Raw genomic sequence first — 18351 nt, 5'->3', positions numbered from 1 at the left:
TATTTTTGGCTCACCTATATAAAAGTACTTTCTGTGCAGGGAAACTATTGATAAACATGTTGTTTCTCAAATGAGCCAGGGATGGTGGCTCCTTCTTGTCAAATTCCATTCGGGGAGTAAAGAACTCGAGGGGCCTCCAACAGAAAATAATCAGGGGCGGACTGGCAATCGAAAAGTCAGGAGGCGACCTAGATTTGGGGGCCCCTCCTGTCGTTCGGGGGCCCCTCTCTGGTGGGTTTGGGGGCCTACCCCGGAAAAATTTGAAAATTTTACTCTTTAAAAACGCAATTTTAAGCATTTTTGGAGTCAAATTCAAGAGTATTTGGACTTCAAAATAATCTATTCTCGGGATTCTTCAGGGGCCCCTATCACTTCCGGGGCTCTAGGAGCCCACTAGATTTCCCCCTTATACTCTGTATTATAGGCTTTCGGCGACCTTTCATGTTTCTTAGAGGCAAGTTTTCAAGGATTTTGGGGCCTTGTAGTGACTGAAAAATACTGGAAAATTACAGCATTGCGGGGAAAAACGATGACTCGAGAAAAATCGCCGCGGGGGCCCCTTCAGGACCTCCGCGGCAAATTGTTAGGAGGCGATCGCCTCCCCGCCCCCATGGCTAGTCCGCCCCTGAAAATACTGCGAACGAGAGCGCTCAGCTTGAAATTTCAGCAAAGGATACATCTAATGAATGTATAGGCACACTGATTGCGGTAGACGCAAGACGCACGAGTCGTATGGACAGCAAGTTGGACATGTAGCCAACGAGCGTTAAAATCCAGAAAACTGGAAATCTCAATACAGAGGGGAAAATTGTGCTCGAATGAGATTTTCAGTTTTCTGGATTTTTAACGCACGTTGGTTGCATTTCCAATTTATATGCATACTCGTCAAAGAGGAAAATGGACAAACCTGTTTCACTGTACATTCTTTTCGAGACAGTTTGAACCTTTGAGTAGAGAATTTCAACGAACGGGAGTAGGTTGTTGTTGTCGTTTTAGAGCAGGGCAAATAAGTAATAAGAAGCCAAGAAAAAGGTGAAAATTGACCCATTCGACCAGGAATTTCCTTGAAAGACAATTCGCTTTTGGAGGAAACAATTTTAACAAACGAATATGGCAAGTGAGTAAGAAGCCGAAGGAGTTGAACTTGGCTTTACTTTTTACGCTACAAGCGAAATAATTCTATTTCCGTGACTGCATTTGCTTACTGCATCTATAGTCACTGAACTGATGCAATTATGCACATTTTCCTCCTTTTTTGAGGAGACCTTAGCTCTAGGCATTTTACGGTATTTTTATGTCGTTTTCCGTTTCTATAAACTACTTTAAAACAAATTATCAACACTGACATTAGTAGATATAACAATTCAACATTTTGAATATTAGAAAAAGCCTGGATTCAATAAAGAGATTCTGAATGAACCAAACATACTATTCTACTTGAGCTGACCAAAAATTGAAAATCTCCCTAAATCAAGTGTTTTCAGATACATGAAATACGAGTAATACGAGCCTTCATTCCTGAATGTAATCGACAGTCAAAGGATTGAGGATATGACTGCCTCACTGATATTTCTCGGCAACTTTCACCGTTTCAAGGGAGCTAATATTAACGGAGAAAAACTGCCCGCGTGAAAATAGCTACTCATTTTCGGCAATTGGCCTACAATTGGACGTCATTAAGCACCAAAGATCCATCTACACGCTAGGATTCGATAAACAACGTGCAATCCATTAGAAAGCTTCAGCAGATACGCGTTTTTTCCCATACAACTTTTATCCCAGGGAAGTCTACAATACAACCGAGGCTCATGTCGAAATGTGAAGATCTTTCGGTTCAAGATGTTCCATTCGGAGCAGTGGCGTGGCGTGCTTTGCGATACATCGAAAAATCTGTATTTGAATCTACGGAAAAGGATCGATATGGGGTGTTCGCAAGGAACACCTTAATAATCGATTCTTTACCATAGCTTCAAATGGGGAAATCTCGATAATCGATCATTCACGCCTCGCCACTGATTCAAAGTGCGAAAGCGCTTCGAGAGAGCGAGCTTGTTCAAATGTTATCACAGGTAAAATGGACGTATTTCTATCAAACGGAACTATGTGCATTATGACATGAGCCCTGAACCCCATAAGAATATATACATAACAGGGTTCACGTCATAATGCATATAGTTCCGTTTGACAGAAATGCGTCCAAATGATCAACGATCACTATTGATCGCACTTGATTGCGTTGACCTTCTACGGAGAAATTACGGCTGCGATGCCGTTCTCACCGCCTCGCTCATCGTGCTTCCGGAGTTGGGATGGGGAAAAAAAATCAACGGCGTCAAAAATAGATTCGCGGTCCGCACGTGGCTCGTGACACATGGACGTGTTGAGAAAGAAAAAAATAATTTCCAGCACCGTTTGCACGAATGCACGTGCTGTTCGGGCTTTTCCGACGGAGGACTGAAAACGATACTCACCACGTCGATTTCGATCTCCTGGATTTGAAACCTGAGGATGATGGTCCAGATGAGGCCGAGGATGAGTCTGGGGTTGGCGTCCACGATGTCCTCTGCCCCGATACTTTCCAGCCGAACCTGCAACAAACCATCCGGAATGTAAGAAAAAATTGTCTAATGCATTCAATAAAAGTCACAAAGAGATAAAATCAGAGTAGGATTCACAAAAACCGCGACTCCGAGGCTGGGTGGCATGAAACGTGAGAAAGAAATGAAAGATTGGAAATTTCAGTGAAATATTTCATGAAGTTTCACGAGCCATGGGAAATATTTCATATTTTTCAGGGGCTAGAGTATGCAACCCGCACTTAAACACACAAAAACGGAAGAAAGTCCCAATTTTTAAATTTTGCGAAACATGAAAAGGAACCGGTATTTTTCAATATCTTTCATAAATTTCTGAACTTTCATGAAACATTTCACGTGAAATTTCAAGATTTTATTCTTCATGAAATTTTGCCACCCTGCTCTGGGGGTGGATCTAAGAATGACATTATCAATATTTCGGGTACGCAGCAGCCTTACTCCTAGAAGACTGGACATTAATCCGGGCAGGGCTGGTACCTTCCCAAATGCAACTCTTGCTTGTGTCAGGAATGTCGACGGTGAGACTATTAGACCACGTGCACGGAGAAAAAAACTTCGTGCGTGGGACCCGAAGTTGAGGTCATGTGGATCTCTGAAGTTTTCGGATCGCGTATCTAAAAACTTGAGGTCCAGCTGCCGAAGTTCGGGTCAGACATCTGAAGTGCTTCGATATGTACCGAAGGGTTCGGATCATACATCTGAAGTACTCCGGTACATACCGAAGTGCCTCGATGTCTGACCCGAACTTCGGCAGCTCGACCTCAAGTTTTTAGATACGTGATCCGAAAACTTCAGAGATCCATATGACCTCAAGTTCGGGGCCCACGCACGAAGCTTTTTTCTCCGTGTATCTCATTTGCAGTGTTTAAAAATCCCCGGTCCCATTTTATTTTTTTGAAGGAGAACAAATCAATATCATTTCTTGATAATACATAGAGATTTCTTCGCACAAAGAAGAAAAAACTCGGAAGTTTCCAAGAATTGACGTTAATTGGTTTTCCATTCAGAAAATAAAGTATGACAGGAAGTCTTTGACGTCGCAAACCGAGATACGTGGTCTGGTAGTTTCACCATCGATGTGCAATTTAGGCACTGGAGTCCACCTCTAAATCAAGTCAAACTCCCTCCATATTATATCCTTCCATTGCGGCCTTAACTTTGAGAGCTTTTTTGAGCTTAGAGCTTAGAACTTGCGAGCTGATTCCAGAGAAAACCAGCGGCACCATCGTGTTTCTTGCGAAATTTTACGTGAAAAATCCATATTTGTGTGCGGAATTGAAATTGAGCGCGAGAAACCGCAAACGCTGAGTTGACAAAAATTGCAAAAAAAAAAAAAAAAATGCGCAGAATACGGCATAGGTCATTGAAAGGGAACAGCTGTGAAATTTTTCCTGGAAACATGGCATCACGAAGCTCGTCTGGTAACCCGATGACCACTTTGCATGGGTGTGAGTGTCACATTCACATGTCGACAAGACGGCTGCTAAGACGCAGACGGATTGGGTGCAGATGGCTCACTAAAAATGACTGCAGTGCTACATGAAGCCTTACATGTTAAAAAATAAGACGGGTGAGTAATGCATTTGCATGGACCATTCGTCATTTTCGCATACGATGCTTGATAGGGTCTCTACATAAATTTCCTTGTATTATGGACCATATTAGGAAAGCCCTCGCAAGTATTTCTTCGACAATCGAACGAAGCCAAAAGAATCAAGCACGTATATTTCTGTCTAAATTATCCCTCTTGTTGTGCCTAAATCAGGGTTTCCATGATGTCACCATTTCCTACTTAGATGTGCTGACTTGTATTGCTTTTTCGACCTGCCACCAAAATTTCCGTATTCTCTTGCTTTCCCTTAAGGTCCTTTTTGTCATGCTTTTTCTAGACCTCTGGACAAAACTTGCACTGGGATTTTTTTTTTTTCTTTAAACGAAAATTACGCGAGACTAAATTGACTTGGACCAAATTGACATGTCTACGGATTCAAATTTCAAAGAGGGAAAGAACTCATACGGATGGCTACAATCGCTTAGCCGATGCGGTACTCGCCAAATTCCCTGACTTTTCCCGAATGTAGTTCCTGATTTTTCGGGGCCTCCCAGGATTTCTTGGCCGTCGGAAACCCTGCTGCTTTTGTTGTGAAAGTATTTCACCATTGTATTGTATTGCGTATCACCTTTGTATAATCACATTTATAGGATTGTTGAGGGTTTGCGATGAAAGACCTGAATAAGGCCTAACCTTCAACGAGGATACTTAACTGCCGGTCGACGAATAAAGATGAGGAGTGCTTCAATACCGTTCGATAAAAGATGCGGCAAGTTGATAAAACGTTATCGAAATAGAGTTTTATGATGGAGTTATGTAAAGTGATAACTAAGGAGAGATGAGGGCAAATGATTAGGGTATAAAATTAATTGTGTGTTCTTAAGATAAAGTCAGACACTACTTCTATTTGAGTTAGAGCTGCAGACTTCAGTTCAATATTTTGCTCTCACAATCAATAGATATGGATAAAATCTTTCGTTTTAAGAACTTTTTATAAAAAAATTTGGCTCAATCTGTTGAGAAAACAGTGCAGTTTCGATGAAAAAAAGATCTTCAGAGAAGTCGACTTAAACGATAGCCAGATTGCATGGCGTCTCATGGACCGATCTCATATTCATCATTATTTTCCACCCGTTGATAGTTCATTTTTTGGGGCATTATTTTGCTTCTCCAAACCCGTGGATTCTGATTTTAACCCAAATGGCATGCGCATTTCCCCGATGAAAGAGCGCTACTTCTTTTCAAATTGCAAATTACTTTTTCGCAAACCGTAATTTCACTAAAAAATTGTTGAAAGTTTTTGGCCGAAAATTGCACTGGTTTTTTTTCTAAGCGTATGAAAAAATCATCAAAATCTAGGACAGAAATTGCAGAATCATAAACCGATAAGCATTGATTGGTTATGAGTATATTTTGCGACCTTATAGAATGAAGTTACGTTCCTTCGTCTGAGAAGCGAGATTGCGCTTGTAATTACGTGCTCTGCCGTGTCGAGTAAAAACGTCGTATGAGCATTCGAATGTTGCCGAATTTCCTCACAGAAAAATCTATTTTTGAAGTAAACCATGAATATTTTTCCTTGAAATTTTCAGGCTTTTTAGATTAAATTACGAAAAAAATTCTGGGATGAAACATCGGAAGAGAAATATTCACACATTTTCCTGAGAATGAAATTTCCTGTTGACGCAGGAGATTTGGCAACACTTGATGGCTCATACGGCGTTCTTCCTTCACACGGCAGTAGGGACTGTGCTCAGGGCAGCCATAGAGTGCATGAAGTCGTAATGAAATTGGGATGGCAGCGCCACTTTTAAGCATCTACGTCCCAAATTCCGAGACTCCTGTGTGACGCCGGGTCACTTTTTCGATACATGATCGAATGTTTTTGATACTGCTCGATTGTTTTCGATACACGGGCACCCGGCCATCCGATGTAAACAAAGAAAATAGGAACTGCCACGTATTCTGCCGTGCTAAGGAAGAACGCCGTATGAACATTCGAGAGTTGCCAATTCATTCGAACTGCGTGCTAAGGAAGAACGCCGTATGAACATTCGAGAGTTGCCAAATTTCATTCGATAAAATGTTCATTTTCAAGGGAAGTTATGAATATTTTTCCTTGAAATTTTCAGGAACTTTAGGTAAAATTGCGAGCAAAATAATCTTAAACATTGGAAGGAAAATATTCATAAGTTTACCAGGAAATTCGCTTTTTATCAAAGGAAATTTGGCAACGTCTGACGGATCATACGGCGTTCTTCCTTAGCACGGCACTATTCCACATCACCATTTTGGGTCGAACATGTATCGAAAAAGTGACCGAAAATCGGCGCACACCGGGCTCGGAACTCGTAAAGCAGGAAAGCAGGACACGGCGCCCGCTCTCCCATTTACATTACGACTCTAGGTACACTATGAGTGCAGCACAGATGAAGTTTACTCTTCACGAGGACTAATTTCTGGGCTAACCCACTGACCCAATGAACAGTGATTTACACGAAAGAGAGATTGATGTAAACTAGGATCGTTGCTGGTTTCTGCACACCGGTTACCGGTTGTCCGCGAGGGATTGTCCGTGCATTTTCTTCGGAGGCGACGACGATACGGATACCGGACCAAAATCGGCCTTTTCCGGCGGAAACTCGTGCCCCGTGCCCCGGGCACGCTACGGCTCTCCGGTTCTTCCGTCTTAGTCCATTCATGCAGTTTGTGCATAGGAAATAAACAATAAGCGCAATGCAACGCCCCGCATCCTCCGAGACTCATCACGTGCGAAAAATTATCGCCGCCACGTATCTCTGCGTTGTCGAATCTCCCGATGACGCAGATAATGATTTACTCCCTTCAAAAAAATGGCACAGAACTCGCGGTTTTCCTGGCGAAAAGCCGTGACTACGTTTCAATGTTGCCAGATTTTTTGGCGCAAATTATGCATTTTTACCGGGAGATTCCGAGAGATTCTGACGGAACTTTGCACTAATTTTTCTTCTGTCCCGGGAAAAATTTTCGATGAAAATTGTGCAGGTCTATCCTCGTAGAAAATTGAATTGTTTTAGTAAGTTTTGCAACCTTGGAATCGGGGTATTGCCACAGAATTTAGAAAATGAATCTCTCCGACGTTTTCCTGATTTCCCTGACACATTTTGGTGAAATTCCCTGACAAATGAAGATGTAACGGATGGTTAAGAAGACATAATCGAAAATAGTTTTTAGGCAAAATTTGTTGTTCGAAACCTCAAACCCATTCTGGAAAGCAAATGAAGGTGATTTAACAAATTTTCCCTGACATTTTCGTCATTTTCCTTGACATTTCCCGGTTTTCCTGACTTTTTAAAATTCTCTGACACTGCCCGGTTTTCCCTGACTGTGGCAACCCTGGTTTTAGTGATAGCAGAATAACCGCGCAAGCGGTGATCCGGGACAAGATCGAAGAAAACCGCAAAATCCGCGATCTTGGAAGCAATTTCCTCCGACACCAGGCATGGAGCGATGGTCGCATTAGCAAACAAATGGCTCACCTCTCCTATAGATGGCCCCATAGAAAACGGCGCGGCCTTGAAAATAAACGCACCGGGCAGCGGGCACTTCGCTGCGCCCATCGCATCGTCAAGGAGCTGCGTTCTCGTATCTTTTTTGCCTCTTGAACTTCAGAGCACCTTCACATTAGAATGACAAGTGCTCGCCGGCCGGCGTGTTATGCCTGATTTGCCGGCCGGAAAAAATCCCGCGAACCAAAATCTAACGTGTCCAATAATCTCATGAGCCCCACGTTATGTGCCTTTTGATGGAGCTTGAGGTTCAATAGGCGATGCATTCGTTGGGTTTTAGCATCGACTGATTCGACTGGCGGAGGGAAATTTGAAGAGGTTTCACGGTGCATTATGATGATGGCTCTGGCCCGGTGCTTTGCCTCAAGGCTGCAAGACGGAAAATCACAATTCCCGATGCTCGTTAAATGCGACGATAAGGCGCATAAAGATGAGTTATTACCGCGATTCCCTATTCTTGTAGATCCTGGCCTGATAGTCCGTAAAACACCGGATAAGACGGTCCAATGACTGGGTGATCCATTCGCTGACGCCCCTATCTCAGGAAAATACTTCCTCGACTCCGATTTTTTTCTTCTTGGGGTTTCTAATGAGGCTGATGAAAATTGTTTAAAAAATTTCGTCCACTAAGGTAAAGAGGAAGAAAGCTTGATCCTTCTCTAAACCTCAATGTGAAAATGACCGAAGGTTCTTCGTTTGCACTATTCTGGGGTTGGTTTTAAAGCAAATCTGTTGCTTCCTGGAGGAAGCAAAATAATTAACTAACTTCTTAGCCGTCCAGGTTGACCTGGTGGTCAGCGCGTCTAACTCTAAACCAAAAAGTCCCCAGTTCGAATCCCGGTGATGGCGACAAATTTTCAAGGAACGGAAGAGCGGATCTGCAGAAAAGTCTCCATTCGGCCTCAATCCCCGAAAATTTGAAAGGTCTAGAGCAGGGGTTTGTCCTAACCAACTAACCAAGTGCTGTGGCTGTTTGTCTAGCGTCGTGCGTCGTTTAAGACAAAGGCCGCAAAGTTAACTCAGAACTAGAGGGGGCTCCAAGCTCTTGATAGCAAGAAAAAAAAGAGACAAACTTTCTTCTTATCCATTTACATTGTTAGTACGCTACTGGCCTCTGGCCTCTGATGTATTTTCCTCTCCTTAATTCGCTTTACGACAGTTAGATATGACGGCACGTATCTGTCCTACAGACCGATACGGCCATGCTTAGAGGAAACGCCGTATGAACAGCCAGACGTTGTCAAATTTCGTCGGATAAATAACGAATTTTCTGCTAAAGATGTAAACATTTTTCATCGCATTTTTCGAGGAATATCACTCACAATTTATTCCAGCATGCATGAAAATTTCACAGAAAAATATTGATAACTTGAAGCATGTTCTATCAGGAGAAATTTGACAACGTTCGGATGGTCATACGACGTTTATGATAACGGCGATGGGATGAAGGAACGGTAGATGTAGTAATCTGATCCAAAGCTGAGGACGAGGATGAGAAAGTTGACACAAAAACGGTGGCGGCGGCGCGCGGAACGAGGTGCACGTAGGTCGCGGCGCGGCGCGGCGGAGGAAAAGCACAAAAAAGAAATTAGACGACCTCCAAAGCTAGACCGCCGGAGTCACGGCTCATAAAACGATTTTTAATTATTGTCGCAGCAGCCGCGCCGCCGCCGAGCAAAAACGGCCTGGCCTGCGCGCCCGTTCCCAGGAGATGCAGTCTTCGAGCTCCGCTGCCACGCGGATCCAGAAGCGATTGTGATCGGTTCGTTCCAAGAAGGACGTAATTCCTAAAGGGATGTGCAATGTGCATGGTGTCAACAAACCCAAAATCTGATGACGGAGTCAACGATCACAGTATCAAAAAAAAATAACTTCCTCACAAGTATAACCAAAAAAATAGTATCCAGGAGAGGTTTGGGTCACGTGTAAGTAGGTTAGCTCAAAATAGGTCAGGTCAGGGCCGGACTTAGGGGGTGGCCACATGGGCTACGGCCCATGGCGGCAAATTTAGGGGGCGGCAAATTTTGCAATTTTATTAAATGTAACTGTAAAGAAAATTCGGAGTCAGAAAAAAAATTACAAACGAGAAAAGGTGACAAAATCTCTCATTTCCTGAGAGTATATTTCTAATTTTTTCGTCTTTCTGTGATACGAGAGACAGCACCTTTAATAGTCGAGTTAAGACTAGGAGAGAAACCGAACACGGAATTTGGTCTAGAACGGCGCGGCGCAGAGAGCAATGATGACGAGAACTTGAGAGGAAACGGAGAAACCCTCAGCGCGGCGCGGCGGTCGGCATGTAACACATATTAGCGCCTACAAGACTGCATGAATACTTCACGCATTGCGTCAAAGACAATGCGGTCGCTGCGGTCAGCAGCGGGCGGCGTGAAACGCATAGCGCCTACAAGACTGCGTGAATACTTCACGCATTGCGTCAAAAACAGTGCGTGCAGCAGCAGTCGGCATGAAACGCATAGCGCATACAAAACTGTAGGAATACTTCACGCATTGCGCCAAACACAGAGCGGTCAACGCGGCGCGGCCGGCGTCGGAAGTTAAGATCATTAAAGCACATTTATGTTTGTTCTGTAATTATTTTGTCGTTAATTTCATACACTTAAATGGAAGGCCCTGGAAGGGCCACACAGAGATAGGTTTACGGAACGTAACTATCGCGCCAAGTTCCGTGAACTTTTGCTAGTATAGTGTTGACAGGGCTCTCGCAAAAAATGTGCCCAACACGAGTAGGTAAACGCGTCTTATGAGCCCCTCCCCCTCCGGCACGTTCACTTGATGGTTTTTATTGATGTTTCAAAACGAATGAGAAGGGGGCGGCAAAATACATGCGGCCCATGGGCGGCAAGTAAGTAAATCCGGCACTGGGTCAGGTAAGACTTAACGACACACGTAAAGCAAGAGTTGCAAATTAAAAGATGTTTTAGGTTTTGTTGACACAATATTATTTTTGAGTGATCATGGTGTCAGGAAAAATTGGGTAAATTATTTATTGACACCATGCTGCGTACGTCTTAAAGTCCAATCGTGAGGGAGGTCGATGGTGAGAACAAATTGACATCCGAGAACTTAGAGGTAGAGGATCTAATTTTCATCGATACTGCGTGTGGGTGTGATAGAAAATAATTATATTTTTCGGATAAAAAAAAAAAAGAAATTTTAAGGTTGCTTGACGAAATTCCAATCGGAATTTTCAGGGTTAGGCGACATTATCTGACTTTTCCAGCTTTTCAATGGCTTCTCGAAAATTGACACCTCGTTCACATTAAAGTGCGAACTAAATACTCCAGACAATCACAGTAAAAATATGAATTAACTTCTTAGAAAATTCGTTTTTTTTTTATAAAAAGAGATATGACAACGTCCGAAAGTACATACGGTGTTTTTTCATAGCTCGGCACGATAGATCATCCGATCCACCGAGCGGGTAATCAAAATTCCACGAAAATATCACTGGAAAATACATTCGTGCCTGGGCGAATTGCTGATTTAATGACGATGCATAATTGCCAGCACTGCATTCTCAAGGAGAATAGAGAAGGGCTTTTCCGACCCGCGTTGCTCGACACATTCCGTTCGTTTCGCTAGTTGCGAGGCAGGGCCCTTGGCGATTTTTTTTTTTTTTTTTTTTTTTTTTTTAAAGAAAAATTGCAATTTTCCTCAGGAATTTGCTGTCTATTCCCTGAATAACTCATACAAATAGATAGATACACCGGAGGCAATTAGAAGTTATCAGCAATTTACAATCCTCTAGTCTTGAATATGTAAAATTGGACGTATTTCTGTCAAACGGAACTAAGCGCCAATTTGAGTTCCTTTTGAGGAATTTAGAGTGCCGGATAGCGCGTTCTGTCAAACGGAACTAAGCGCCATGGAAAAGCATTGCGAGTGTAAAAGACGGAATGAGCCTGACGCTCTGCTTCGCCGCCAATCCAAGCCACCCTCTACCTTCCTCCCCCGATGGCGCTTAGTTCCGTTTGACAGAAATACGTCCAATTTAGAGACAAGGAAACTTAGAGAAAGAACTATTTCGGTTAAATATGCATTGTCACCTGCCAAATATTAAACCAATTTCCGATTCCGTGGAGTGGCCGATTTCGGCCCGAATCGCAACCCCTTCTCTGTACTCAAAAATTACAGGATCAGGTCATATAAACAGAGAGCTGTTCACTGGAAAAAAAACAAACACATTGGATCTAAAATCCAGACTCTTAAAAACATCGACACGAAAAAATACTCTTGATTCAATCGGATTTTTGCTTAAATCAAGAACCAAGCCTCTTAATTTGAGCGGATTTCCTTTTAATCTAAGCAAAAATCTGATTGAATCAAGAGTATTTTTTCTTGTCAATGTTTTTAAGAGTCTGGACTCTAGATCCAACGTGCTTTTTTTCCAGTGTTGAGTGCCGACTCATCAAAGATTGGTGAAAATTGCGTGGACCTAGAGTCCCTTTATACTGAGAGTCAAGACAATTCGGCTCATGGATGTCACAAACGGGAATAAAGATTACAGAAATTGAACGTTTTTCGTAATCTTTGATCGGCCCATTCTCAAATGCCTTTCTCCGTTCCTCCTCTCATTCCGTTTGTTCCTTGCCGAACCCGTAATTCCCTGGTCCATTCCAGATTATAATCTTTGCAATTGGTGAAAATGTAATCTTTATTCCCGTTTGTGACACTGTGGAGGCCTAAAATACGGGAACCAATCAGAAATGGATTCAAATTGTCTTGACTCTCAGTATAATGGGACTCTACGTGGACCGCGCAAATTTCGCCCGGAATCTCGCGGCAACATCCATCGATGCGTCGATGACCTCCATTTTGAGCTCCTATTTTCGGCATGTGATGTGCGCTTCGTGATCGACCCGAAGACCATTTTCCCGAGTCCATCGCACACAACGTGCGTCCGACAAAACCGTACGGTTCATCCGTGCCGCATGCGCATTTTCCAAGCTACGAAATCACAGAGCGCAGCAGAGGCTGAGCGTGGTGGTCAGTCTGACCGGCCACGTTGGTCATGCACGAAGCTGCCGGTTTCACCCGGGTCCCTTCGGATTCCCCGCGGGAAGCGACGAGAATGACGCGATGAACGGCAACGCTGGTGCATGTATGCGTTGGACTGTTGCGAGTCACGCGTGTCATTCGCGACGAAGAAAACATGGCAGGAATCCACGAGTCACTTTGGAAAGTCTCCATTCCCGCCACGTCGTGACGTCGTCGTCTCCCGTCACCGCAGTGCAGCAGGCTGGACACGACGACGTCGCGTCGGTCAGCTGACGCACGGCCGTAATTCCGTTCTCACGTGAGCCCTAGATAGCATGGACGCATATGGACGATGGGGCTCATATCAAAGAACGGTAATGCCTTTCTGTCGGTGAGGCGATGGAGAGGGAATGGCAGGTTGATGGTCGTACTGACACTAACTGCATTCACCATTTTGACACCCTCTTTGCGTCTGTGTGCGGTAGGACCGGGCCGGATGTGAGAATTCATACTGAGCGGTGCCAGCGGGCTGATTATTGAAATTGATAGATAAAGCTGTGGACAAAGAAGACGTAGGGAGTATGGAGCGATCCTATTGGCTAAAATGGGTGGTTTTTATGGACTACAGGAGTAAATGATGGACTAACTATGGAGCCCGGTTGACGTTAGTTAGTCTATTGCCTACCTCCTTTGTCCATTGCAACCACCCGTTTCCACCGGTAGGTGGATCCCTCCATGTTACTTTCGTCTTCTTTGTCTATAGCTCTGTCTATCAATTTCTATAATCGGCTCGCAGTGCAAAAAATCTATTATGCCTAACGTAGTCAAACCAGGGGTCCAAGAAACGCCTAGTCTATAAGAGATCCGTAGATCGCGGCAATCCTACGACTAGAAGAACTAGAAACCACCGGTCGCACCGAACAACCCGCTGGGCGGTTGGTACAGACATACGACGCATGCATGCTTCAGACCTTTCAAATTTTCAGGGATCAGGACGGAGAAGGATCTGTTCAAGCAGATCCACTCGTCAATCCCGTGAGAATCCGTCGCCACCACTGGAATTCGAACCTGGGACCAATTGACAAAAAATTCAGGACCTCCTCGATGGAAAAATTTAGTACTTTTCCAGTACCTGTAAGTAACAAAATTCGCAAAAATTCGAATTCCACGAAGAATCGCGACAGTCGGAGCTCATTGCTAGCCAGAACATGCTGTGGCTGCAAAATCGCAATTTTTCCGCACCTTCTTGCGGAATTTCCGTACTTTTTCGGTACTTCCGGACCGCCTCTTGAAAATCAGCACTATTTCCGGACTTTCGGGACTTTCCGGACCGATGGACACTCTGAGGAGAGTAGATCTCAGCCGAGAGCTTTCCCCGGAGCGGGAAAGTTTCCGCTTCGATGCCTGTGACGAGTAGGATCTCCTTTAAAGCCCGATACCCTCACACTGAAAAAAAAATATTGGTGTATCTACTGAGAAAAGGGTAAAATTACCAAGAATTCACGGTTCTATTTAATCCTAGTTTTTTCTTGGTAAAATTACCATTTATGGAATTGGTAATTTTACCGATAATCTCGGTAAAATTATTGAACTTTCTCGGTAATTTTACTGGACCTTGGTAAAAACAACAATATTTTTTATCGACTGTGGTAGAATTACCGAGATAAAATGGCAAAGCTACCGGGAATTGCTTACCAATAAAAGTGGTATTCTTACCTGAAGAAAACAGTAAAAATACCGTTTTTTAGGTAAGCTTACCAGTCTGTATTGGTAAAATCATCAATAATTGGTGAAAAAAGTGAGATGGTAAAGGTACCAACGGACCCTGGTAAAAACGCCGAGAATTTAATAACCAACTGTTGCTTCCGGAGTCGAACAAGAATGCATTGTTTGGATTCAATTGAAAAGCTCGAGTCACGGGACGTATGATTGATGCTTCCATCCCTTTCTGCGAGGCGGCGGCGGCGGCGGCGCGTAAGTTGAATGCCCGCGATAACAGCAACAGAAACAGAAATCCAATCGTCGCGCACTTTCTTTTCATTGAAGCGGGGCGAGGCACCGGCTCCCCGCGCACCACGCCTGAACTGTAAACTTGCAAAGTTTATTGTGCTCGCCGCGGCCAACAATCAGGGGCCGCCTTTTCTCCAAGCTCTGTTGCCGGAGCACGCACTGAAAAAAAATTCTCGGCGTTTTTACCAAGGTCCGTTGGTACCTTTACCATCTCACTTTTTTTACCAATTATTGGTAATTTTACCAAGAGAGACTGGTAAGCTTACCTAAAAACCGGTCTTTTTACTGTTTTTCCCAGGTAAGAATACCACTTTTATTGGTAATCAATTCCCGGTAACTTTGCCATTTTATTTCGGTAATTCTACCACAGTCGATAAAAATATTGGCGTTTTTACCAAGGTCCAGTAAAATTACCGAGAAAGCTCAATAATTTTACCGAGATTTCTCGGTAAAATTACCAATTCCGTAAATGGTAATTTTACCAAGAAAAAATTGGGATCAAATAGAACCCTAAATTCTTGGTAATTTTACCCTTTTTCTAGTAAATACACCGAGATTTTTTTTTTAGTGCGAGACAAACCATTTTTCATGGCACCTCATCCAACTTTCGATGAATATTTTCCAAGCTAGAATTCTCCTAAGTGCAATAAAGATTAGCTAAATGACAAAAAAAAATCCGATTCTCTCGAGGGGAGTTTCAGCTCCTTACAACTCTGGAGTCAAAGGGAGACCCTCCACTAACCTCTTGGCGACAGGTGGAAACTTTAACTGTTGTGTATTCAATATTTCCTCGTGGACAATTATTAAAGAGCTTTCTGGAAAAGGGGCACAAACCGAAAAATTATCTTTGTACAGACATACCTTCCGCGTTCCGGACTCAAAGGCCGAAAGTTACAGGCGTCGCAACCAGAGCAATCGAAGCGACGGCTTCAGCGCCCGGAACTTTCGGCCTCTGAGCCCGAAAGGGGCAGTATGTGTAAAAGGCCCGTAAGTTTTGTTTTAGTGTAGTGTCCCAACAGGATGAAATAAATTTGGAAAAATTGATCTTTCGGACCAAAGCTAGAAGAGCAACTAACTTAACGATCTCAATTTTCAATTTACAGTCCGTCATATTTTTTCAAAAATTTAATAGAATATTTCGGGTAAAATTTCAAAATTTCATTTACGGTGAAATTTTACAACCAGAGTCACAGCTCAATAATAATCGATTCTGGCGCCTTAGAGTGATGCCTGAGCGTTGACGACGGCTCGAAAATGCGAGGAAAGTTGGTTTCCGGTCTGGGCTCAAGTGTGAATAAAGCTCCAAAAGGCGCCATGACACACTTCGCGCCCCGTCTAGTCTGCCGTGCTAAGGAAGAACGCCGTATGAACATTCGTGAGTTGCCAAATTGCCCTCGATAAAACATGGATTTTTGACAACATTCATGCATATTTTCCCTGAAATTTTCAGATATTTTAGATTAAATTGCGTAAAAAATGGTCTGAAAAGTTTAGAAAATAATATCCGCAATTTTCCCAGTAATTTCGGTTTTTATCGAAGGAAACTTCGCAACATCTAAAGATTCATACGGCGTTCTTCCTTAGCACGGCAGTAGTGTCTGCCGGCTGCGCAGTGCGCTTGTCCATTTGCCTATTGTCGCCAATAAAACCATTACAGGCTCGTCTTGGCGGAGAAATTTAAAGAGTTGAATCTCCAGTTTGATTACCCCCATAAAATACCGTATCTTGCGCTCATTTCGGGCGACAAACTGCGCGGGACAAGTCAATGGAAGCTGCAGTTTCAATGCTCATGTACTCAAAGTGGGTTCTACGCAGGGTTCCTAAAAACGGAAGAAATTGTACATCTCGTCGGATGTGAAGTGTAATTTGCCGTATCCCTGATCATTGATCATAGCTAGGAACCGACCGATTAGTAACCGTTTTGGAGCGCGCGTCGATTTGAATTTGAAATCTCTCAACAATCTGGCTCGTTTAGTGGGAGAGGCAGGACATTCACTTTCTAAGACCACGATGAATTAAATTTTTCTTGATTCGTTTGCAAAGTAAGAGTTTAAAATCATCGCCACAAAAACTACTAGCATTTTTTTCAATTCGTGAAAATGTATCGTAGGTGGTGTATTTGTCACGTTTATTTTTCTTTGTGTAAAAAATAAATAAACAACTGTTTTGTCAACGATTCTGTAAAAACCTTGCGTGTATTCAATTTTGATATAAAAATTATAGAGCAGCTGTGGCTCGACTTTTAAAAATCTTTCCTCTAAGGTTTCGAAAAAAAGATATTCTTCTTTCATGATTATATATTTGCTTTGATTTTTTTTAGAAACTTCCAACTTTCATCCTGCCTTTTTCCAACATCGAAATTTCAAAATGTTCCTCTCTCTTTCGGCCGACAACCGCGATAACTATACTTGTCGTACCGACCAAAAGTCATTTTGGTTATTTTCCAACAGCTGTCAGGAAAAAATAACTATGTAGGATATGTTTCTCATATTAAATTATTTGTCTATGGGCTGAACATTTGCATGTACTTATCAGATTTCACAAATAACATCACTTTACTCTGGAAATAAATGGATAAATAAAAGCCCCCGCCTCATTAGAATTGAAATGTCTAGTAGCAAAATAATAAAAAAGCAATTGCTCGGGATGGAGGGTGCTTGAAATAGAACAAAACCTCTCAGTTAAGAAGGTACCCAACCTAATAAGGTGCTTCATGGGTGACGATAACTGAAATTTTACAAAGCCAACGTTAAATCCCAGTAAGATGCTTACAGCAGCTTACTCCAGCCGAGGTCAAGAATGTTAATCTTTCCTTCGAAACATCTCTGTAGGAGCAGAGGCTAGAGAGAGAAGAATTCGAGAGAGGACTGGGACGAAGAGTAGACTGCTGTGCTCAGGAAAAACGCCGTATGAACATTCGAGGGTTGCCAAACTTCTCCGAACAAGTAATGAATTTTTAAAGAAAGTTCTGTATATTTTTCCTTGAAATTTTCAGATATTTTAGATTGAAGGGCGAATACAATAGTCTGAAAAATTTGAAGACAAATATTCACGATTTTCGCGATGAATGGGGTTTATTGAAGGAAATATGGCAACGTCTGAAGGCTCATACTGCGTTCTTCCTTGGCACGACAGTAGAGCGGGCAAGAGCGGAGGCACCAGACCCACCACGCCTGATTGTAATTGTTAGTCGTTCTGCTTCATTCCTATGTTCTTGCACAAGCGATTAATTGAATAATTGTGCCCGTCTCTGATGGATTTTGTTTTTTGATGCCTAAGGACGTTCACTGTTCATCACTTCCGCTTTTATTTTTGATTTGAGTTACTTCGATTAACTTTTGTTCGGTAGGATCAACTGAGAGGACTCGTTTGATGTAGAGTACCTTTAAAGACAGAGTACGGCAATTTATGTGCCGGTTTTTCATTGCATGGTCGCTAGCAAATAGGCTGACACGATGTTCCTACGACCGTAAATGAACAAACAAGATGGCTGCTATCAGCAAGCAAGTTTGAGGTTATGCACATCTTACATCCTCCTGTGATTAAGGCGAAAGGCGATTTGACAGTGTTTTCCTGTGTTTTTCATGTGTTATTCGTAGATATGCTAGTTTAAATTGTTACTGGCGAGTAATTGAAATTTTTG

General features: G+C 42.9%; 1 protein-coding gene across 2 annotated transcripts in view; it reads right to left on the bottom strand.

Annotated features, from left to right (window-relative positions):
- Positions 1-18351, bottom strand: part of kst (spectrin beta chain, non-erythrocytic 5 kst) — a 161528-nt gene that overhangs the window by 50588 nt on the left and 92589 nt on the right. For both annotated transcript variants that reach the window (XM_019043341.2, XM_072300393.1), the window contains exon 4: positions 2472-2588. In XM_019043341.2, coding sequence (XP_018898886.2) covers positions 2472-2588 — 117 coding nt within the window. The remainder of the gene's footprint in view (positions 1-2471; positions 2589-18351) is intronic.

The sequence above is a fragment of the Bemisia tabaci genome, chromosome 5, assembly GCF_918797505.1.
Source record: "Bemisia tabaci chromosome 5, PGI_BMITA_v3".
NCBI classification, from domain to species: Eukaryota; Metazoa; Arthropoda; class Insecta; order Hemiptera; family Aleyrodidae; genus Bemisia; species Bemisia tabaci.
Note: the sequence above shows the minus strand (reverse complement) of the source record. Positions and strands in the feature narration are given on the sequence as shown.